General features: G+C 48.4%; 1 protein-coding gene across 1 annotated transcript; it reads left to right on the top strand.

Moving 5' to 3' along the window:
• The first annotated feature begins 1219 nt into the window (after positions 1-1219).
• Positions 1220-21778, top strand: Ca6 (carbonic anhydrase 6). The gene is made up of 9 exons (XM_075945129.1): positions 1220-1418; positions 5478-5657; positions 8767-8915; positions 10305-10397; positions 12206-12275; positions 13439-13596; positions 16199-16322; positions 17090-17142; positions 21247-21778. Exons 1-9 carry the CDS (start codon positions 1346-1348, stop codon positions 21340-21342), a joined length of 996 nt encoding a protein of 331 aa, XP_075801244.1. The 5' UTR covers positions 1220-1345; the 3' UTR covers positions 21343-21778.
• Positions 21779-24234: the final 2456 nt, after the last annotated feature.

The following is a 24234-nucleotide window of genomic DNA, read 5'->3' as shown; positions in this document are numbered from 1 at the left end:
AAATTAATGCCAGTTGCTATGTATCAGGCCCTGCTTTGAGCACCGTGCACAAATTTATTGCTGAATTCCTGGATGTGTGTGTGAGGGGGCAGTACTGTAGAGAGGTCCTATTGAAGATGGAGAAACTGAGGCACAGACGGGTAACCGCTTCCTTGAGATTCTTTGAGGTCTTGAGCTTTATGGGTCTAATATTTTAGGGGGGGGTCTTCACAGCAAGGGATGCAGGGAGGTCTTTGCAGTGTGCAACCCCACTGCCTCTCACACAGCTGTTGTGACCTCATGCTACCATTTTGACATCTCTCAGACTGGGGATGAGCGGGCAGGGAGATAAAGGAAACTGGCGAGGGCGTTTGCCATTTGCCAGAGCAGATCAGTTCTTTGCAAGTGGCCAGCATGACAGATGCCCTCTGGGAGCCCCACCTGCCCTACGTCTTTGCCTCTCTGAAAAGCATGGGAAATGCTGGCTTCTCAGCGGGCATACATGCTCGTTTCTCCTGCACTAGCCACGTGGATGTACAAGGATTAGACAACTCATTGGTTCGGCTTGGGTGTGCCCAATGTATGGCACTGTCAGGACAAATCCCAGGAGAAACGTGAGAACTGGTCCAGACCGCTTCCACCCTCTCCTCCCCAATGGCCCCAAGGCATGTGTGTGGATCAAGCTCAAGAACCAGGCTCCAAGGTCCCCAGCTGATGGCTGATTTAGGTTGAGGATAACGCTATCCCTGCCTCTAGCTGCCTCTTCCACTTCTTGCCCAAAGCTATCTAGGGTACCAGACTATCTTCCCAATTGCCTAGCTGGCCAGGTGTGTGTGTGTGTGTGTGTGTGTGTGTGTGTGTGTGTGTGTAAGGGAGTAGGCAAGCCTGAATCATTAGGGATGTTCTGTCTACTCTGGAACAGGCAGGAAATATCAACTAGAATCTGGCAAGGTTTTCAGACACTGATGATTCCCCCCAACAGCCAGGAGAAAGGGCAGAGGAAATGCCACCCTCCAGGAAGCCCCTGTTTCCGGGTGTGCTGTGCCTCAGGCTCTTCATATCCCTCTAGATCACTCATCACTCAAGGCCCACAATGGCTGCACTGTGTGGCCCCTGGACTGAGCTTCCAAAGATGTTGAACAACCAGACATGGGTTAATTGGCTATGGTAATGCCCTGGGAGGAGGTGAGACACGTGCACAAGGCACCAAGTCAGAAGGGCCATTGTGGGGAGGGTGTTATTGTTCAGTGGGTGCAGCAAGGGCGGATCAGCCAGCTGGACCCGGTAAATTGTTATTTACAGTTTCTGGGCTCTTAAAAGAAGTGCTGCCCAGAGTTTTGCTGCTTTCAGGCCTTCAGCATCTACCATGAGGGTTCTGGTGACTGTGGTGTCCCTGTTCCTCCTGGGCATCCAGGCCGAGACTCACTGGACCTACTCAGGTAAGCAGCCACCTGGCACTTCCAGACAGGGTGACAAGCCAGCCCTCCGGTGCTGGGTGTGGGTCCTCTGGTGGGGTCCACCTGCTCTTTGGGTTCACATGTGTTTTGCTATCTCTGAATGAACAAGTAGACTTTCAACCCCGATGAAGGAGAAGAAGAGACAGCGTTCCCCTGCCTCAGCCCAGCTTCACCTGGCGGCTTTAAAATCTGTTCCACTCAGTATTGGCTGCTCCAAGAACCCACATCTTCTTATAAAGCTGTTGTTATCCAAATGTGTGACAAATGAGACTTCTAGAAAGGACACTTATGGCCTCATAGAAAAGCCTACTAGACCACAGATAGCATTCTCCTCAGACATGTGCACACTCCCAGTCCCCCAGGATCCAATGGAGGATGCCTTGCTTTCTGCAGAACCTTACCTTGAGATGTCCAGTCAGACTGCACAAAGGGAACTTGAGAATCTTCCCACTTGTATCCCCATAGAACCAGGTTGGAAGTCAGGGTTTCTGGGGGAGACGGGAGACCCCTGGATGGTGCAGGAGGCCAGAGTTGCACAGGACAAAGTCTGCCCTGCATGGCTTGATCATTCAGAGGGAATTGTGAGTCCTAAATCAAGGTGACAGATTCAGGGACATTGTAGAGGCTCAGATAATCCAATTCATAGGGCAGCCCCATTAATAATCCTGTTCTAAAAGGAGCCCATATCTGTGTCATCAAGCAGTCTTACTGGCGGTGGTGCAGAGGTGACAGAAGACAGAGGGTTCTGGTGGCAAATTCTTGTCTTCCTTATGGTAGCAGAGACTCCCAGACTGGCCCTGGCATCCAGAGGCCTGGAGAACGCAGGGTGACTTTTGTAAGTGCCCAGGAGGACAATCTGTAAGCTGCCCCACGTTTTCCCTCCCCTAGCACTAGGACTGGAGCCTTGTGTGTGCTGGGCAGGCTCTGCTGCAGTTGAGCTGTGCCCCTGGCTTCTTCCCAGCGTCCATGAGACCCAGACCCAAAGCACTTGGGTCCCAGAAGGGTGTGCCTCGGGCCGCTTTCCTTGATCTTGGTATTTCACCTCTCAGAAAGAATTGTTTAAAAATTGGTTTGAATTATTGAATGGGACGAGAAGAGAATCAACTTTTCTGTGGATTGCAAATCATGAAGCCCCGACTGGAGCTCAGTTCTTACCTAGAACAAATCATGCACTCATGGAGAGCTACCCTTGCAGGTCCTCAACTGCAGATGGCTGAACCATGATAGCAAACGCGTTTAATCTCAGTACTCAGGACTCAGAGGCAGGTGGATCTGAGTTTTAGGCCAGCCTGGCTAACAGTGAGTTCAAAGACAGCCTGGGCTACATAGAGAGATCCAGATCCTGTCTATAAACCAAAACCAAACCCCTCAGTGATGTGGGGCCTCTGTCATCTGTAGTGACTGGTCGACATTCCTCTGAGTCCAGGATTATTAACCATCTCCAAAAAGATAAACTTTGCAGCCTCCCTCCCTCCCTTCCTCCCTCCTTCCCTCCCTCCTTCCCTCTCTCCCTTCTCTTCTCTCTCTGTCTCTCTCCTCCCTCCATTCCTTCTTCCCTTCCTTCCTCCCTCCCAAACTTCTTCCTTCTTTTCTCTCTTCTCTTCTTTTTTAAAGAGAGTATCTATCTCATTACATTGCCCAGGCTGGCCTTGAACCTCTGGGCTCATTTATACCTGGTATAACAGAACTCTAATCCCAAAACCCCAAAGACAAAGACAAGAGGATTGCCACAAGTTCAAGACCAGTCAGGGCTACATTGTAAGATGCTTCATAAAACAGGTTAACACCTGGATTCAAAAGAGCTTCCTGCCTCTAAAAAAATAAAAAATAAATTAAAAACCAAACCCCCAAAACAACAACAACAAAAAACCCTTCTCACTTCAGTCCCCTGAGAAGCTGGAACCTCAAAGTTTATTGGTTTGTGTTGCTTTCTAAGACAGTATTATAGTGCGTGTTCGCTCTTTCCATGACCTTGGGTTATCTGGCTCAAGTGGCCTCTTAAAAGGAAGGAGGGCAGGGAATGCATTCTTTTGGATGGCGAAGACAGGATCAGGTGACATGAAACAGCGTGTGATTGGACCCCAACTTTCCAAGAACTGGGCAACTGGATTTATCACATCCCGTCTTTGTGAGTGTATTTTCCCCTTTTATATCTTTTTTCCTTTTTTTTAAAAAAATGTATTTATTATGTATACAGTGTTCTGTCTGCATATATGCCTGCAGGCCAGAAGAGGGCAGCAGACCCCATTACAGATGGCTGTGAGCCGCCGTATGGTTGCTGGGAATTGAACTCAGGACCTCTGGAAGAACAGCCAGTGCTCTTAACCACTGAGCCATCTTTTCAGCCCCCCTTTTATATCTTAATAAATCCTTGATACCCCTTAAACAGACACACATGGATTTCTCACTAAAAGTGGCGCCCAGTGTGGGGTATGAACCCATGACCCTGGGATTAAGAATCCCATGTGCTGGGGGTGGGAGAAGTAGGGAAGGCAGAAGGGGAAGATGAGGGGAGAAGGAGAGAAGGGAGGAGAACTTGAGGGAATGGGATGAAGGAAGGACAGAGATGAGAGCAAGGAAAAAGATATTTTGATTGAGGGAGCCATTATGGGGTTAGCAAGAAGCCTGGCACTAGAGAAATTCCCAGGAATCCACAAGGATGACCCAGCTAAGACCCTAAGCAATAGACATGAGGGTGCCCGAACTGGTCTTGCCCTGTGGTCAGACTGATGATGATCTTAAACACCACCATAGAACCTTTATCCAGCCACTGATGGAAATAGAGGCAGAGACCCGCATCAGAGCACTGGACTGAGCTCCCAAAGTCCAGTTGAAGAGTGGGAGGAGTGAGAATATGAACAAAGAGGTCAAGACCATGATGGGGACACCCACTGACACAGTCTACCTGAGCTAATGGGAGCTCACCAACTCCAGCCGGACAGGGAAGGAAACAGCATAGGTCCAAACTAGTCCCTCTGAATGTGGGTGGCAGTGGCACCAAGATTTATCCTTACTGCTTGTATTGGCTCTTTTCGAACCTATTCTCTTTGGATGGATACCTTGCTAAGCCTAGATATAGTAGGAAGGGCCTTGGACCTTTCCCAAAGCAATGTGCCTTACCATCGCTGAGGAGTGGATGGGGGGTGGGATGGGAGGATAGGTGGAGGGGATGGGAGGAGGGGAGGGAGTGGGAACTGGGATTAGAATGGAAAATAAAAAGATATTTTGTTTTCTTTTTAAAATAATAATAATAATTAAAAAAAGAATCCCATGCTCTGCCAACTGAACTAGCTGGGCCCTCCCTCCTTCCTTTTAAGAGGTCACATAGGCAGGTGAGAAGCACTGCCTACACACGCCAGGGAGCCCAAGGTCATGGGTGGAGCAAACACCTGCTATGTGGGGCTCGAATGTTGCACAGGCTGGCCTTAAACTTGGTTTGTAGTTAAGGATGACCTGGTGCTTCTGATCCTCCTGCCTCCTCCTTCCCAGTGCTGGGATTCCAGGCCTGTACCACCCTTTAACAGGATGCTTCTCAGATGCCCTGTATCCATGATGCCACCTAGGTGGTCTTGTCTTGGCCTTTCTGTCGGCCCAAAGAAGAGGTTGGAACAAGAAAACAGCTGCTATCTGTGGAAGGTTCCAGCACAAGGGAAGCCAGGGCCTCAAGCACCAGGCTTGGAAGGAAATCTATATTCTCTGAAAATGAGGTTAGGGGTTATTGGTAGGCCTAGGCTCCCTTCAGGGCATTCATCAGCCGTGAATACTGGAAAGAAGAGGGCCAGCTATCTACTCTGCAGAGGAGACCCCTGGACACGAATCATCAGCTCCGGTTCTTGTGCCAGTAGACGCAAAGAAGAGTCGGAAGTTGGCACCATCGCCACCCCCCAAGCCAAGTCGTTGGCTTAGTTTAGAGCTCTTCTGGCCGGCCCTCTGGAAGCTCTGCTTCTGTTTCCAGAAGGCTGGCCTGCGGGTCCTCCACCCCGACCTGCTAGGAAGTCAGCTGGGTAGCTCTGAACTGGGCTCCACTCTCTCCTGTTGCAGGGGGCAACCTGGAAGAGAGCGACTGGCCAAGGGCGTACCCTGACTGCGGTGGGAAGAGGCAGTCGCCCATCAATCTTCAGAGTAAGAAGGTGAAGTTCAACCGGTTCTTGAAGCCCCTGACCCTGAGTGGCTACGGGGAGGATGGGTTGGAGTTCTCCATGACTAACAACGGCCACACAGGTAAGGGGGCGCAGTGGGCCTGCGTGGAGAGCTGGTAGTTTGTGCGCATGCCGGGAGCAGCGTGTATGGAGACCCAGAGCACAGCTAGCAGAAACCCCGGGGACTCTTCCAGAGACGGGCAACAGCTGTCCCTAAATTCAACCTCTTGTGGGCTCCTCAGAGACACCTGTTTTGAAACCTGAAAACCCGTGTTCAAGTCCCTGGGACCTACACTGTTAAAGGAAAGAGTCGACTTTCAAAAGCCGGTTGACTTCCTCACAGGCTCCAAGGCGGGCATTCCCCCACACTCACCCCCAAATAAATTTATAATGGTAACATCAATAACAACAATGATAAAGACCCTGCCAGGTGTGGGGGCACACACTTTTAATTCCAACATTTGAAAGGTGGCTCTCCAAACAATACTCGGAAAGACCCTTACCTGAGTTTGTTCCAATGCACTGGCAGGGCATTCAGACAGAGGGGTGACTGCTGTTTACCCGGCAGGGAGTTCTGACAGAGGGTGGCTCCGTTTACCTTCCCTACTGTTTTTATGCAGCTGTGCCCCGGTTTCTATAGTTTCTGTATGGAATCTGATTAGCTACAAGCACCTGAGAGATAACTCAGCTTCTCAAAGGTTCAAAAAGAATTCCCCTCAGTTTCTCCAGAGAGGGAGGGAGGGAGGGAGGGAGGGAGGGAGGGAGGGAGGGAGAGAGAGAGAGAGAGAGAGAGAGAGAGAATGAATGTGCATATCGAACAGGAAAGCTGGATCTTGGGAGCCCTCTCAGGACAGATGTGACACCCACATAGTGTGTCCTTTTGATTCTCCACTAGATTTGTCTTTGAACCTCATAGCAACCTCAGGAGGGGGGCATTGTATTGTGTGTGTGTGTGTGTGTCTGTGTGTGTGTATGTGTGTGCGCGTATGTGTGTGTGTAGGTACACAGGTACATATATGCACATGTAGATAAAATCCAGAGATTAACATCCAGTATCTTCTTTCAATAGCTCTCTTAGTTTTTAACTTTTTGTTACATCTATTTATTTATTTGTACGTGTGCAGCGGTGCCTCCTCCTATTATGATGGCCATAGAGCTCAGACTCAGGTCATCAGGCTTGGAGCCAAGTGCCTTGACCCCTGAGCAATCCCGTCAGCCCCTCCATCTTAGATTTTGAGACAGCCACTCACTGACTTGGCTCGACAGACTGCTAGGTTGGCCTGTCACCTTCCCTAGGGCTGGGATTACACATATGAAGTTCTGTATCTGGCTTTTTATGAAGGTGTTGGGGTTCCAAACTTGGGTCCCCTTGCTTGTGTGGTAAGCACTTCAGCCATTGAGCCGGCTCCTTAGCCTGTCTTTGATTTTTGAGCTCAGCTAACCATGGTTGGTCCCAGACTCCAAGAGCCTCGAGCTCTTGGCTGTCCCATCTCTACTTCCCAAGTGCTGGGATTGGACGCCTGCACCCCACCCCCACGCTTGACTAAGGGAGGCCATTTACAGGCAGGAAACCTGAGGTCTCAGAAGGCCACGGGTTCACTCAAGATCATGGTCACTAGTGGCCCAATGACACAGGCCCAGATGTTTGGTTCTCAGCCCTATTGTACCTGGTTCCTGGGTGAATCAGTTTACTGTCTATGCACAGGTGCCTCATTGAGACAACAAAACCAAATTCCAGTTATGGGTCAGGTGAGTGGTAAGAGGAGAACAGAGCCATGCTGTGAGTGGCCCAGGTACTGTGGCTGGGACTACTAAGATCCACAGACTACTAGCTTTTGAGGCATTGGAGGGCTCTGTGCATGCTAAGTCTGTGTTCTACTTTTGGGCTAAATTTATCATCTATTTTTAAGGAGTTATTTCATTATTTTTAGCTATATGTATGTGCGTGTGTGTATGTGTGTGTGCATGTGTGTGTATGTGCTTGTATGTGTATGTGTGTGTGTGTGTCTGTGGGTCTGGGCATACGAGTGCAGGTGCCCTCGGATGCCAGGGGCCTCAGCTCCTTCCCAGAGCTACAGGCATTTGTGAGCCACCTGACAGGGGTGCTGGGAATTGAATGTGGGTCCTCCACAAAAGCAGCCTTGTTAATTGCTTAAGTCTTGTTAAGTCCGTGTTAATTGCTGAATCAGCTCTCAGGCATCTGGACTGTTTCTGTAACAGATGGGGAAGGAGTCTCCATGTTGTCCATGTTGATTTAAAATTATGTGCAAGTGGTCCTTCTGTCTTGGCGTCCTGAGTGTTGGGACTGCAGACACGCCCAGCTTATATATCTTCAATGATAAAGTGTCTGCTTAGGTGTTTTGCTGATTTTCAAAATTAGCATGCTCATTTTCTTATTACTGATTTTTTTTTTGAGACAGGATTTTTCTGTCTTGGAACTCTCTCTGTAGACCAAACTGGCCTCGAACTTACAGAGGTCCACCTGCCTCTGCCTCCTAAGTGCTGGGATTAAAGGTGGGCACTGCCATGCCTGGTGTTATTGTTGAATTTTAAGAGCCCTTTATTTTTTGTAAAGATTTTTATGTGTGTGAGTGTTTGCCTGTATGTGTTATGTGCACCATGTGTGTGCAGCACCTGTGGAGGCCAGGAGAGGGCACTGTTCTCCTGGAACTGGAATTACAGACGGTTATGAACTGCCATGTGGGTGCTGGGAATTGAAGCAGGATCTCTGGAAGGCAGTCAGTGCTCTTAACCTCTGAGTCATTGCTTCTGTAAACTTTTATCAGATGTTTATAAATCCTTTCTTACAGTTTATCATCTATGCTTTCCTTTTCTGACCAGTGTCTTTTGCAGAACAATAAAACAATTTGTTGTTGTTAATGTTTTCTAGGGTTAACAGTAGAACCTATGGCCTTCACATGCAAGGCAGAACAGGGGCAGGGCTGCTATACTGTCAACATCTCTTTCTTCTTTCTTTCTTTCTTTCTTTCTTTCTTTCTTTCTTTCTTTCATTCTCTTTAACCAAGACAGACTTTCTCTGTGTAGCCTTGTCTGTCCTGAGACAAGAGAGATTTGGGCCTGGGCTTTTCATTAGCACAGCCACAAGTTCAGAAAGGTGTGGGGTGGGAGATGACCCTGGAGGCTGCTTACTGGGGAGTCTGAGCCTCCCTGTGCTGTGTTCTCTCCTGCAGTGCAGATCGCCCTGCCTTCCACCATGAGCCTGAAAGACTCTAACGGCACCTTGTATAAAGCAGAGCAGATGCACTTCCACTGGGGTGGGGACTTCGCAGAAATCAGCGGCTCTGAGCACACTGTCGATGGGATCAGGCGTGTGATAGAGGTATGTGACGACCCCAGGGGGTCCCCTTTCCTTCAAGGTCCATAGTCACTTTTTATGTGTTTGTATGTTTGTGTTATACAGGTGCATGTATGTACACATGCATGTGAGTGTGCATGCACATATATGTGCATGTGTGTGGAGGGGTTGACATTGTCTTCCTCTATCACACATCTATCTATCTATCTATCTATCTATCTATCTATCTATCTATCTATCTATCATCTATCTATCATCTATCTATCTATCTATCTATCTATCTATCATCTATCTATCTGTCTATCTATCATCTATCTATCTATCTATCTATCATCTATCTATCTATCTATCTATCTATCTATCTATCTATCTATCTATCTATCTATCATCTATCTATCTATCTGTCTATCTATCATCTATCTATCTATCTATCATCTATCTATCATCTATCTATCTATCTATCTATCTATCTATCTATCTATCTATCTATCTATCTAGACTCTTGCACTGAGTCTGGATTCCAGTTATTAACTAGACTGACTGGCATTGAACCCCAGGAATCCTATTACTACTGGTCTCAGCGCTGAGATTACAGGCATGCACAGCTGTGCCCAGTTCCTCTTTGTGGGTGCTAGGATTGAACTAAATTCCTCATGCTCACACAACAATGGCTTTACCAACTGAGTCATCTCTCTTAAATAATAATAAAGAGGGCCGCCATGTGATTACTGGGAATTGAACTCAGGACCTCTGGAAGAGCAGCCATTGCTCTTAGCCCTCTCTCTAGCTCCATTGGCTCTCTCTTTCTTACTGAACTAGCCAATACGACTGTGCAATCGTGGTGGTACGGTGACGGTTCAGTCACCCTGTGGTTTATTTGCAGTTCGTTGAGAACTTACTGGGCACTGCTCTGTGAGGGAACATAGATGGATTCTCTCTTCAGAAACTCGCAGCGTGGCAGGACTGTCTCGCCTGCATGGTGCCAGGCCTTCCTCTGCTTCCGCTGGATTTGCGTGTTAGAATTTTAGAACCTCTTTGGCCTGCATCCCTCCTTGCCTTGATTTCAGGCTCACAGTGGCTTCCCGAGGGAGGGGAGTTCATTGCTCCCTTGCTCCTCAGTCCCCCTAGAGGCCCGAGGAGGGCAGAGTGACTCCAGCGTCTACCAGGAGGGAGGTTGGGTCAAGGCAAACAGAACAGCGACCTTCCAGAACCCTGCTTCCCTCTTTCCATTCTCAGAGAAGTTTCTGGTCTTGGCAGTTGGGCTTGCAGCCTGACCAGGCAGAGGGAGGTCGGCACTGTTTGTGTGGGGTAGTCGAGGCTGGACCGTTTTCTCTCCTTTCCCTTCCCCCTGGGAACCCTTCATGGTCTGGAGTCCCCAGGCACTGCCCTTGACCTGCTTTCTCTCACTCACAGATCCACTTTGTTCACTACAATTCCAAGTACGATAACTTCGACGAGGCCAAGAGCCAGCCCGATGGTTTGGCTGTGCTGGCAGTTCTTGTGGAGGTAAGCTGGAACTACGTCGTGGGTCCGCCCCCGGACTCCTAGGCCGGCGTGTCCAAAGGAGGGCATAGCAGCTCAAGGGTCTGAATGATACCTTGTCTCCCTTATTTCTCTCAGTCCTGTCCTAAGCTTTCCCAGGAAAGCTCCGTCAGTGGGGAGGACTACCTTTGCCAGTCCTTGCTTGCTCCTGTGTTTTGAAACATGGGACCCTGGGTGATAAGAGGACCCGGGAGCGCAGAAGGGTTGACTGGACACAAGCTGGTCCATGAGCTGTGTGAAACGTCCAGTGCGGTCAGACAAAGGCACCAGCACTGTGCTTCTAAAACAGTCCGAGCGATGGACTTGGGGATAGGTGACTAGGAGCAGGCAGGAATCTGGGCTGCAGAGAAGGCTCAGTCATTGAGAGCACCGGAAGACCCAGGTTCCAGTCGCAACACTCACGTGGCACTTTGCAACCACTTCCCGGAGATCGGATGTCTTCTTTGGGCCTCTGAGGGCACCAGGCACGCACGTGGTACACAGACACTCATGCAGGCAAAATACCCGTACATATAAAATGAAAATAAATAAATCTTAAAAAAATGTTTAAAGTAGACAGGAATTGAATTCTCCAAAAGCTTAACATTAAACTGGATAAATTTACAAACAAAATGAAATACCCAATTGGTTCTATAGTTATCTCAAAAGATAAAAACAAAGCTGGTTGTGAAGGTGTAAGCCTGGAATCCCAGGAGAACAAGTCAATGGGATCTAAATGATCTGTGGTGCTTGACTGTAATCCCAGCCCTCGGGGAGCAGAGGGATCGCTGCAAGTCTGCAGCCACCATGGTCTGTGCAGCCCGGGCTACACAACAAGACCTTACCTCAAAAAACAAAATCAAGCCAGGCAGTGTGCCCCTTTAATTCCAGCACACAGAAGGCAGAGGCAGGCAGATCTCTGTGAGTTCAAGACTACTTGGTCTACAATGTGAGTTCCAGGACAGCCAGAGCTAAACCATGAAACCCTGTCTTGAAAAACCAAAACAAACAGAAAAGCAAAAAACAAACACCCAAAAAACAAAAAAAACCACCAAAATCAAGCTGGGTGGTGGCCAATACACCTTTAATCCCACCACTTAGGAGGCAGCAGAGGCAGGAGGATCTCCAAGTTGGAGGCCAGCCTGGTCTATAGAGTGAGTTCCAGGACAGTCAGGACTATACAGAGAAACCCTGTCAAAACAAAACTAACAAAATCAAACCCAAACCAACCAAATCAGCAGCAGAAAACAAACAAATAATATGCCTTTTACACCAAAGCAACTTTTACTTTCATCTTGAAACAAACAAAAAAAACTGGGCTGGAGAGATGGCTTAGTGGTTCGAGTCTGCTGCTCATGTGGAGGATGGGAGTTCAGTTCCCAGCACCCACATAACAGCTCACAACCTCCTGTGACTCCAATTCAGGTGGGTCTGGTGCCCTCTTCTGGGATCCAAGGGCACTGCATGCAGATGGTACACATACAGACACACAGGCAAACTCTGACACACATTAAAATAAGTCAATGAAATCAACATTCACATCAAAGAGTGTCCTAGCAATAGGGTTACAGGAGCAGCGTTGCCTGGGACATCTTGTCTTCCAGAAGCCCTGAGGTCAGAGCCCAGGTAGGTGGTAGCAAGAAGCAGTCATCTTGTCCCCGCCAGCCCAGCTGAGTCACTTGACCTCCCTGTTTTCTGCTCAGCCTTCCCAGCTAGGAAACCAAGTAGCTGGTGCGTGTGTGTCTGTGCGAGGTAGTTCTCCCTCATACTGAGTGTTCTGTGCTTTCTCCCAGATCAATGAATACGAGGAAAATACCTACTACAGCCCCCTCATTTCTGAACTGCTCAACATCCAGTATACAGGTAAGGAACGCCCATGGCAGGGAGAGGATTGAGTGTGGGGTGGTAGGGAAGCCTCACCCCTCTGGAGGGAGGTTCGGGTCTCTTTGCCTAAGGGACCTTGTTCCAGTCCTTTTCTGCTGTAGGTTTAGGGGGTAAACAGACCTCTGAGAAACTTGTGTATAAGTTCTTGTCCATTGCCATCTCTCCAGGCCTTAAATATGGAATTTTAAATTATTTATGTATATGGGTGTTTGTGTACTCAGGCACACCCGCAGACGCCAAAAATGTCTCCACACTTAGTGGTTAAGAGCACTTGCTGCTCTTGCAGAAGACCTGGGTTTGATTCCTAGCTCCTTACAACTGCCTGTAACTCCTGTTTCAGGGGATCCAGAGTCCTCTTCTGACCTCTTTGGGTACCAGGCATGCACATGGTGCACATACATACATGCAGGCAAAACACTCATACACATAAAAAAATTTTAAAAAGTATTCTGTACACCGGGCGATGGTGGCGCACACCTTTAATCCCAGCACTCGGGAGGCAGAGGCAGGCGGATCTCTGTGAGTTCGAGACCAGCCTGGTCTACAGAGCTAGTTCCAGGACAGGCTCCAAAGCCACAGAGAAACCCTGTCTCGAAAAACCAAAAAAAAAAAAAAAGTATTCTGTATAGAGGGTAAAGAGATGGCTCAGCAGTTAAGAGCGCCTGTTCCACAGTCATCAGGACCCAAGTTCAGATCCCAGACCCATCTCACAAGCTGAGTGTCCCTCAGATCCTATAACTTTAGCCATGATCCCTTGGAGATGGAGTGACCAGCTGTGTAAGTCACCTGATATGGGTGCTAAGAGCTGAATGCTGGGCTTCTGAGAGGGCAGTACATGCTCCTAATTGCTGAGCCTCTTCAAGCCTCTGGAAGTCATTTAGAGTCCAGGCCGGCTTTGAATTAATGGACATCCCCCTGCCTCCGTCTCCCAAGTGCTAGAACTACACACATGCACCCCCAGGCTTTGTTCTCTGCTCTTCACCTATCCACAGAGCAGCAAGTGGGGGGGGGGCAGCGTTTCGGTCATCAGCTCCTTGGGCTTCGGCAGAGGACTTGACCGCTCCCATGCTGAGGAGAGCCCGAGCTGTCCCTCCTGGGGCAGCAGGCCTCTGTCCCATTCCATACCGTGTCTTCTCTCTTAGGACAAATCACAACCCTGAAAAACATTAACATTTATAACTTGCTGCCTGGAGACACGTTCCACTATTACACCTACGAAGGCTCGCTCACCACTCCCCCCTGCACCGAGAACGTCAAGTGGTTTGTGCTCCATGATACCGTCAAGCTCTCTAAGACCCAGGTAACAGTGGCTCCACGTCCCCAAAGCCTCCCCGTGACTGTCTGGCTAACAAGGGTTCTTCCAGGAGCCTGCCTCATTCTTCCCGCCTCATTCTTCGGTATTTGCCGCACACAGGCTATGATACGGTCTTAGGGTTGTTATTGCTGTGGTGAAACACCGTGACCGGAGAAATTTGGGGAAGAAAGGGTTTATTTGGCTTATACTTCCACAGTCCTGGTCATCACTGAAGGAAGTCAGAACAGGAACTCAGAAGCAGGAGCTGATGTGGGGCCATAGAGGGCTGCTGCCTACTGGTTTGCTTCATGTGGCTTCCTCAGCCTGCTTTCTTTTTCTTCTTCTTCTTCTTCTTCTTCTTCTTCTTCTTCTTCTTCTTCTTCTTCTTCTTCTTCTTCTTCTTCTTCTTCTTCAACTTTATTTCTATTTTATGTGCATGGGTGTTTTGCCATGGGTGTTGGGTCCCCTGAAACTGGAGTTATAGACAGTTGTGAGCTGCCACGTGGGTGTTGGGAATTGAACCCAGGTCCTCTGGAAGACCAGTCAATGCTCTTAACCACTGAGCCATCTCTCCAGTTCCCTCTGCTTGCTTTCTTATAGAACCCAGGATCACCAGACGGGGTGGCACCACCCGCAATGGGCAGGGCCCTCCCCTATCAGTCACTAATTAAGAAAAGGCCCCATAGCTTTACCTTATGGAGGCGTTGCCTCAACTGAGGTTCCCTCCTTTCAGATGACTTTAGCTTATGTCACGTTGACATAAAACTAGCTGGGACAAACACTACCACCTCCCTGCCCATGGAACTGTGGGTGACTTTCAGTCACTGAGGTGGGCATGGGCATTGGAGGCCCCAGCTGATCGAAAGAGCTTGGATTCGATGCAGTGAAAGGTCTTGAGTCCAAGCCGTGTGAAATAGGTGGACGGTGAAGACAAATGTTCTCAAGCTGACTTGGCCACGTGCCGTCTCTTAGGCACCCTAGGCCAAGGGGTGCTTCAGTTCTTTGCTGTGTTAAACACAGCTTTATAGTCAATCTTTAAACAGTTAGTAATTCCAGTTTGTATGTGTGTGCACCATAGTGTACGTCTGTCGTACTGGAGGGTGTCTTTATGAACCACATGCATGCAGGAGGCCATCCAAGCTCCGGGATGTGGAGTTACAGGAACTTAGAAGCTGCTGTGTGGTGCTGGGAACCAAACTTAGGTTCTCTGCAAGAGCAACAAGAGCTCATAACTACTGAGCCATATCTCCAGCCCTATACTCAGCCTTTTGAGGAGAACAGCTCTATCAGCTGTCTTCTGCCTTTCAGAATAATAAATAGTTCAGACACGAGTCAGTCAACATACCAACCTGCCTACCAACCTACTTACCTACCTACCTACCTACCAACCAACCAACCAACCAACCAACCAACCAAGCAACTTACCCACCTACTGATCTACCAACCTACCTACAAACCTACCTACTAACCTCCCTACCAACCTTCCTATCTACCTACCAACCTATGCACCTACCTACGAACCTCCCTCCCTACCAACCTACTTACCAACCAACATACCAACCAACCTACCTACCTACCAACCTACCAACACAAGGAGAAAGACACTGTGAATGAGGACCATCTGAAGCAGAGTTACAAAGATTTCAGACAGGGAATTACCAGACAAATAATGTGAGGGTATCTGATATGTATAAAGAAATAAGAGATTTAAATATAGGGAAAAGAAAAAAAAAAGTACGAAATGATCAACCAGACTTGAGCATAAAAACCAAATAGGATTTTTAGGAATGAAACTAGATTAGCCACAATTAGCAACTGCATGAAAGGGTTAATAGCATGTTAGATTTAATTCAAGAGACAGCTAGTAAATTGGAAGACAGAGGGAGAAAAACAGTCTAACCATGGCACAAAGAGGACTGGAGGTGGAAATGTGCAAAGTAGCAAGGAGAGATGGAGGGTGGAGGAGAGAGCTAGCCGATGTCTCAAGTTCCAAGAGAGATTCAGCCAGGTGTGGGGTGCATGGCTGTAGTTCCAGCAACTGGGAGGCATAGGCGGGCAGATCTCTGAGTTCGAGGCTAGCCTGGTCTACAGAGTGAGCTCCAGGCCAGCCAGGAGCATGTAGTGAGACACTGTCTAAAATATAAAATAAAAGTCCACACACCTTTAATTCCAGCACTCACGAGGCAGAGGCAGGCAGATCTCTGAGTTCAAGCCCAGCCTGGTCTACAGAGTGAGTGCCAGGACAGCTGGGCTGTTATGCAGAGAAACCCTGTCTTGAAAAAGAAGGAGGGACATGAACAAAGAAACCAGACATTGTCATGCAGAAACAAGAAACAAATACTTCAACGATGTAGACAGAATATAATTTTAGAAAAACAAGCACTGAGCTTGCCACTTGATATATCTCTGTTACTCATTACTTTTATTCTGTGAACCAAACACTCCTGCAGGAAGACAAAAGGATGGAGGGGCAAGATCCCGAGGAAAGGGTCTCGCGGGGCGCTGCGCCCGAGGGGGTCCGACCCTCTGCCAGATCACACAGATGGGAGCATCTATCCAATCACTCACCAAATGCTTTCCCCCATAAGTCCCCTCATGTTGTCTGCAGGTTGTGAATATGGAGAACACTATTAAGAACGACCACAACGAGACCCTTCATAACATCTACCGCAAGACCCAGGCCCTCAACGAGAGAGTGGTGCAAGCCAATTTCCCGGACTTCTTTAGTAAGAGTAAGTGACACCAAGTCTTCCTTCTGCTGTACAACTTGTGGACCACAGTGTTCTTCCCCTCTCTGGCTGGTCCCTCCTAGCTGCAGAGAAGGAAGGAACGCCGTTGCAAGGCAGGAACACTCACGTGGGCCAACACAGGCAGGGCAGGAGAAGATGGCGAACGCTCGTTTCTCCCGTCTCAGGGAGCACTGCAGAGGAGACAGCACGTGGTGTGCAGCCTCCCTGATCGTGGCTATAGGTGGGTGGTAGAAGCAAGTGACAAGGACAATCCACAAACTCTTGGCTGTGTGCAGCCTCAAGTTAGCTTTACTGAGCCCAAGTGAGATGATTTCTCAAGAGCCACTACCTCCCTTCCTCTGCATAACAAATCCACTCCCAGTCCACTTTAAAAACCACATCTCAGGCTGGAGAGATGGCTCAGAGGTTAAGAAAGCACTGGCTTCTCTTCCAGAGGTCCTGAGTTCAATTCCCAGCAACCACATGGTGGCTCACAACCATCTGTAATGAGATCTGGTGTCCTCTTCTGGCCTGCAGGCTTACATGCAGACAGAATGCTGTATAATAAACAAACAAATAAATCTTTAAAAAAAAATCACACCTCTTTTCACCCACATACAAATTAAAGCTCATTTTCACCCCCCTCCCTGCAATCAAAGCCAAGCAACTTCAACTGTCCAGTGTCTGAGATCCATGCATGATCTTCTGGGTTCCTGCAAAGGGTTTGGGTCATTTCTCTGTCTCTAAAGCACACACAACTTGTCTTCTAGATCCCGACTGGTACTCCTCCATTGATGCTGGACTTTATGATGAACATCCCGTGGTACTGGCATCTCCAATGCTGGGGTCTTCTGCTGCGACTGGGCTGCGCTTTCACTAAAAGCCTTTCACAGGCTCTCGGGGTGCCAAGCCTCAACGTCTTTGCAGGACCCCCTTCAGTCCTGGGCCTTCAACTGCCACTGGGGCTCCGCCCTCATCAATGATCTCTCTTGGCCTCTCACAGTGCCAAGCTTAGGTGCTTTCTGTGACCCCTTCACGCCTGCAAACCCAGTACCACCTGGGTGACCTTACACATTACCGAGTTCAGCTGCCAGCAATGAGGTTCAACCTTGGCAGCCTCTGCAGCAGTTCCTCTGTGCTCTCGGGAAACACGTCCCAGAAGATTTCACCTCACTGATGCTGGTCTCTTCTTCATCACCGCTCATTTCTTAGCTCCAGCCGACCAGCATCAAATATCCCAGCAAAACAAAAGTTTGCTTTAGTAGTTCTGGGATCCTGTGAATCACAGCTTCAGCCCCAGCTAGCCAGAACTGCAGGATCTTAGTCAATGTAATTCAAAATAACCAGTGGCCCCCAGAGAGTCTCTAAACTTCCCTCAGAAACTCCGCAAGCCAGGCGTCCATTCTCAACGCTCTCATCTTCCCACACAACAGCCTATCGAGGCCTCAACACTCAATGGCTTTTCTAGCCCAAAGTCCCTTCACAATCCTCCCCAAAACATGGTCAGGTTGTCGCAGCCATACCCCACTATGCCGGTGTCTTAGGGCTTCTGTTGCTGCGACAAAGCACCAGGACCCAAGGGCAAGCTGTGGGAGGAAAGGGTTCATTCATTGCTGTTGCTCTTCACTGGAGGAAGTCAGGACAGGAGCTCACGCAGGGCAGGACCCTGAAGGCAGGAGCTGATGCAGAGGCCATGGATGGGAGCTGCTTCCTGGCTTGCTTCCCATGGTCTGCTTAGTCCATCTTCTTTTATTATTTATTTATTTAAAGATGTGTCTACTTTTGTGTGTACCCGAGCATGTGTATGCAGAGTACCTAAATGCCTGGTGCCCAGGGCGGTCAGAAGAGGGCATCAGGCCCCCGGGAGTGGAGTTACAGATGGTTGTGAACCACCATGTGGGTACTGGGGATTGAACCCAGGTCCTATGCAACAGCAGTGAGTGATCTGCCCCACGGAGCCACCTCTGCAGCCCCTCATCCCACCTTCTTATAGAACCCAGGGAAGGCACCACCCACCATGGGCTGGGCCCTCCGGCATCAGTCACTAAATGAGAAAACGCCTTACAGATGGATCTCCTCGAGGCATTTCCTCAGCTGAGGCTCCTTCCTCTGCTGACTCCAGCTTGTGTCAAGTTGACACACAAAACCATCCAGTACACCTACTCACAGCATTGATCATGGCGATTCCTATTCCTAGCGTCATGTCTGTCATGTGGGTCACTCCAATGTAGGTTAAACAAAGAGTGGGCTCACTCACAGATCCATCATTTGTTCCATAATTTTCCAGGTTTCCATTTTCCTTGCTAATTTTTTTTTAACCATTCTTATTCTTTTAAAAAATCTATTCTTGCAACATGTACCAAGAGACCGCTTGGTGCTCTCTATTCCTTGTCTCAAATGCTTTCCATGGGAGACTCTTCAACTTACCCTTAGGGGAGTGCACGTGTCCTAGATAATCCCCCGGGACCAGGATGCCTCCTGGTGTCCACGAGGTCCTCCATCGGAACCCACCCTGCGGGGTGATTGCTTCACCTTCCAGGGGCAGCAGGGGACTTTGTCCCTCACGCCCATCCACAGGATCTTAAGAAAGTGCAGTTACAGCTATCGTCTTGTTCTTCCTTCAGACCCAGACTGCTACACAGCCATGGGCATCTCCACTCAGCCATGTAGGAAGGCCCACAGCACTGCACAGTTCTGTAGAATTCCATCCCGCTGGATCATGTTAACTGATAATAGCATTTCATATGATCACTTCTTTTTTTTTTTTTTTTGTTTTTCGAGACAGGGTTTCTCTGTGGCTTTGGAGCCTGTCCTGGAACTCGCTCTGTAGACCAGGCTGGTCTCGAACTCACAGAGATCCGCCTGCCTCTGCCTCCCGAGTGCTGGGATTAAAGGCGTGCGCCACCATCGCCCGGCCATATGATCACTTCTTAACTGACCATATCAATTCATTGTTGTAAGAGGCTGCTTGTTTGTTACCGGCTGCTCAGCCCCAAAATAACCACACAGAGACTATATTATTGGCAATACTGTTTGGCCAATAGCTTAAGCATATTTCTGACTAACTCATATCCTAAACTAACCCATCTCCATTAATCTGTGTATCGCCACATGGCTGTGGCTTACGGGCAAAGTCTGGGCATGTGTGTCTCTGGCGGCGGTTCCATGACTTCTCCTGACTCTGCCTTCTTCCTCCCAGCATTCAGTTTAGTCAACCTCCCCATTCCCGCCAGCTCTGTTCTGCCCTGCTCTGCTATAGGCTCAAAGCAGTTCCTTTATTAACCAATGGTATTCACAGCCAGAGGGAAATCCCACATTAATTTATCATACAGGAGAAACCAAGGAATCAAAAGTACACAGGTCAGAGGACTTGGGATGTGATTTCATGCTTGTGTATGCATGAGTCTCTGCTTTGCTTCCCCAGCAACACATACACACACACACACACACACACACACACACACACACACACACAACCACACATACACACACCACACACACAGAGAAGTATGACGAGCCACGCTGCATTTTGTTTCCAGGAGGTCCTTCTAAGTTTGATCATTTAAACCTAATTTTTTTTTTAAAGATTGTGTGTGTGTGTGGTATATACATATATGAGTGTGAGTGTGGAAGCTCGTGTGAGTGTGGAAGCTCAAGGTCAACTCTGAATGTCTTCTTCAGTGGCTCGTCATTTTATTTCTGTTTATTTTCCAAACAGGATCTCACTATGTAGCTCTGTATGGACTGGAACTCACTCTGTAGACCAGGCTGGCCTCAGACTCACAGACTCACCTGTCTCTGCCTCCTGAGTGCTGAAATTAAAGCCATGCGCCATCGTGCCTGGCTCTCCAACATCTTTATTTTGAGACAGTTTCTCGCCAAAGCTGGAGCCCACTGATTTGACTAGGCTGTCTCCATCCCACTAATGCCAGTTACAGAGCATGTACAGTGCCCAGCGGATCTGGACTCAGGTCCCATGCTCGATGGCAGGTCCTTGATTTGGGGAGCTGAGAAACCCTTGAGTTAATATGTCAAGAATCAATGAAGCTAGTCGGGCAGTGGTGGTGGTGCTTGCATTTAATCCCAGCACTGGGGAGGCAGAGGCAGGCGTGTGTCTGTGAGTTCGAGGCCAGCCTGGTCTACAGAGTGCGTTCCAGGACAAGCTCCAAAAGCTATAGAGAAACCCTGTCTTGGAAAACAAACAAACAAACAAATCAATGAAGTCCTGAGTGAGTGTGTGTGTGTTGTCTGACATGGCACAGTTGTGTTAAAGCTTCAAATCCTCAGATCATGACAGTGGCAAAGCCTTCCCCAAGTGAGGGGCCAGAGGGATGGGAAAGCCTCCCTCGGGTCTGAATGCGAGTGTTGGCAATGTGTGTAAGAACTGAGTGTCTATGAGCGATTGACCAGTGTGTGAAAAGCTAGCAACCGCAGCTTCCTCCTCCAGGGTTGACAGCCTGACACTGCTCCCGACAGAGACCTCCTCCTCCTGCCGCTAGCTAAGGCCTCCTTCTATGCTGCGTGTGATAAACACGCCAAGAGTCTGAGTAGTGTGTAGCAGGTGTACCCCGTCAGAGTAAGCACAACTCACCTGACCCCAGCTTTCCCGTAAGCGTGGCTTCCTTTCTTGGATCCCTTGTTGCCCCAGCCAGGTTTCCAGGACCAAGCTATGCAGGACACGGCACTCCGCCAGCTCAGTTGTCTCTATGGGCCTGAATGCTTCTTCTCCTCCTCCTCCTTCTGCACGTTCTTCTTCTGTTGGGAGACAGTGTTCCTTTACATACCTCTGGCTGTCCTGGAACTCACTCTGTAGACCAGGCTGGCCTCAAACTCTGAGATCCTCTTGCTTCTGCCTCCTGAGGGTTGGGATTAAAGGCTTGTGCCACTCTGCCTGGCTTAATTCTTCTTTTTATTGAATGTATTCTAGGATACAGGTCTCGTTGGTCACCACCGGCTAAAGACTGATGAGAACTGGGTAAACCATGCTGGACCAAAGAAAATTAAGAAGAGAAAGCACAATTAATAAGCTGGAATTGGCACACTGTGGACTCACCCTGACCCGCCTCTGAGGAATCCTGTCCTGTGGGTCTCCTTGCCACCTGCAGTGAGTCTCTGACTAACTCAGGGAGTTACCACCCATAGAAGGAAGTGAGCTACATCAGATGGAAGAGGAGGGATGTGGGTGAGACACCACGGGTGGAAACAAACCTGGATGGACATGCAAAGGAATCAAGCCTTCGACAACCTCCTGTCAATCATTCATTAAATTTGGGGGCTGGGGATGCGGCTCAGTGACAGAGCCTTGACCCTTGGCAAACCTTGACTTGCCATGACCCAGGGTTTGATCCCCAGGACTAAAAAAATGAAAATCATTTTCTTTGATCTAAGTCGTAAATCAGCCAAACTTCCCTTTAGAATTTAGATGTAATAAAGTGATTTTGGAAATTTTCATTTTTAAATTCTGTGTTACTACTCTTTCGTGCCACTTTATTTTTTAAAAAATTAGGTTTTAGCCGGGCAGTGGTAGTACACGTCTTTAATCCCAGCACTCTGGAGGCAGAGGCAGGGGGATCTCTGTGAGTTCGAGGCCAGCCTGGTCTACAAGAGCTAGTTCCAGGATAGTTAGGACTACACAGAGAAATCCTGTCTTGAAACCTCCTCCCCAAAAAAATCAGATTTATTTTTTATGAGTGTTTTGCCTCTGTGTCTATGTAAAACATGCTTGTAGTACCCAAAAAGGCCAGAAGAGGGCAGCGAATCCTCCCGGAACAGCAATTACAGATGTGAATGGCCACATGGACGTTAGGACTCAAACTGTGTTACCACGTGTTTCTGAGGCTGTGGAGTCAGCGCTGTCCATGCAGGCAGGGGGTGGGAGGCGTAGCTAGCAGCTCTGCGCGCAGTGTGGAATGCCCTGGCAAGCTGGCCATCTCCATGTTGTTAGGTGCAGAAATTACCTTGCTCCTAGGTGTTTTTGCAGAGAAGTTCACGGCAGTATTTCTGTGTGTGTGTGTGTGTGTGTGTGTGTGTGTGCACATTTGGAGAACAGAGGTTGGCGTTGGTGTCTTCGTTGATCTTTAGCCACCTTATTTTTTGAGACAGTGCTGTTTCCTTATGGAACCTGGACTTCTCATGGAGCCAGTTGGCTGGACTGACTGGCCAATGCACTCTAGGGGTTTACCTGTCTCCCTTCCTCCCCTCCCGTGTTGGGATTACAGATGTGCACCCCCAGCTTTTATGTGTGTGCTGGAGATCCAAATTTAGGTCCTCATTTCTGTGTGCCAATCACTTTATCAATCTCCCTAGTCCTGCAATATAGCCTCCCCACCTCCCCGTGTGTGTGTGTGTGTGTGTGTGTGTGTGTGTGTGCATGCACGCGCATGCAGGTGGATGCCCGTGGTCAACCCAGGTCCTAGGGTGTCCTTCCTCAGGAGTGGTCCATCTCGTATTTATTTTATTATTTTATATTTTACCTTAACTGTGTGTGCCTGGGTGTGCACTCCGTGAATGTAGGAGCCCTTCAGAGTCAGAAGAGGGTGTTAGATCTCCTGCAACTTGAATTACAGGTGTTTGTGTTCTGACATGAGGGAACTGGGAACCTCGACCCCAGGTCCTCTGCGAGAGTCCTAAGAGATCTCTACCACCGAGCCATCTCTCCAGCCTCCTGCCTTGGCTTCTGAGACAACGTTTCTCACTGATCTGAGACTTGATCGTTAGTCTATGCTGGCCAGGCAGGGAGTCCCAGCGAGCCACCTATCTCCCCCTCTCCAGCACTGGGGTTACAAGTGTGTCACCATGCCTGACTTTTTTTGTGGGTGCTGTGGTTCGAAGTTAGGTCTTCAAGCTTGAGCAAGCCCTTTTACCAATGGAGCCAGCTCTCTGGCCTTCAGGGCAACATTTCTCATAATTGAATATTAACGGGGAAAACCTAATGTTCGTCAAGAGACAATGTAGAATAATGATGCTTTATAGATCATAACAGAAAATAACGAAGGGGTGGAATTAGACACACCAACAGGGTAAAAACTCACAAGCAATGTTGAACCACAGACGGCAAGAAAAACAGCATAATCTTATTTATAAAATGCTCAACTGTATAACATGATCTATGCATAATTTCAAGGTGGCAAGATACATAACAAGACAATAATAATAAAAATTACCTGAGGCAGAACAGTGGTTATATCCATTGAAAGGAGGGGGAGGGGGCTGGAGAAAAGCATCACGTTTGTGCTTGTAATGACCTATTGCTGAGAATGCGGAGTGGAGGCGTGGGTATTCATTAGTCTTTATTGCTGTTTATTCCCTTGAAATACAAACCTAATCATGTCATTTTCCTACTGAAAACCCTCCAGTGGTTTTCCATTACATGGAATTGATTCCAAAGCTTTAATTGTGGGCTACGTCATTTAGCTCCTGGTTGCTTTGTTGACTGTCATCTTTTTACTGAGTTCTTTTTGCTCACTGAACTCTGGATCATGGTGTTCCAATTGCAGGAACTTGGAAAATGTGTGTGTTTGTGTATGCATGTATGTGTGTCTGTGTCTCTTTGTGTTTGTATGTGTGTCTCTCTGTATATGTGTGTGTCTCTGTGTGTGCATGTGTGTGTGTCTGTGTCTCTGTGTGTTTGTATGTGTGTCTCTGTGTATATGTGTCTGTCTCTGTGTGTATATGTGTCTGTGTCTCTGTGTTTGTATGTGTGTCTCTGTGTGTATGTGTGGTCTCTGTGTGTGTATGTGTCTGTGTCTCTGTGTTTGTATGTGTGTCTCTGTGTGTATGTGTCTGTGTATGTGTATCTGTGTGTGTCTGTATGTCTCTCTGTGTGTATATCTCTGTGTATATGTGTCTGTCTCTGTGTGTATGTGTCTGTGTCTGTGTTTGTATGTGTGTCTCTGTGTATATGTGTCTGTCTCTG

The sequence above is a fragment of the Microtus pennsylvanicus genome, chromosome 13 (genome assembly GCF_037038515.1).
Source record: "Microtus pennsylvanicus isolate mMicPen1 chromosome 13, mMicPen1.hap1, whole genome shotgun sequence".
Taxonomy (NCBI): domain Eukaryota; kingdom Metazoa; phylum Chordata; class Mammalia; order Rodentia; family Cricetidae; genus Microtus; species Microtus pennsylvanicus.
The sequence above is the reverse complement of the archived record's forward strand: the minus strand, read 5'-3'. Positions and strand labels throughout refer to the sequence as shown.

What these genes read in the sequence shown, in the direction of transcription:
- Ca6 (XM_075945129.1), top strand. Translation starts at nt 1,346, where the DNA reads ATGAGGGTTCTGGTGACTGTGGTGTCCCTGTTCCTCCTGGGCATCCAG. An exon ending in GCTCAACATCCAGTATACAG is followed by an intron (nt 12,276 to 13,438) that starts GTAAGGAACGCC and finishes CTTCTCTCTTAG; the next exon opens with GACAAATCACAACCCTGAAA. An exon ending in TCAAGCTCTCTAAGACCCAG is followed by an intron (nt 13,597 to 16,198) that starts GTAACAGTGGCT and finishes TGTTGTCTGCAG; the next exon opens with GTTGTGAATATGGAGAACAC.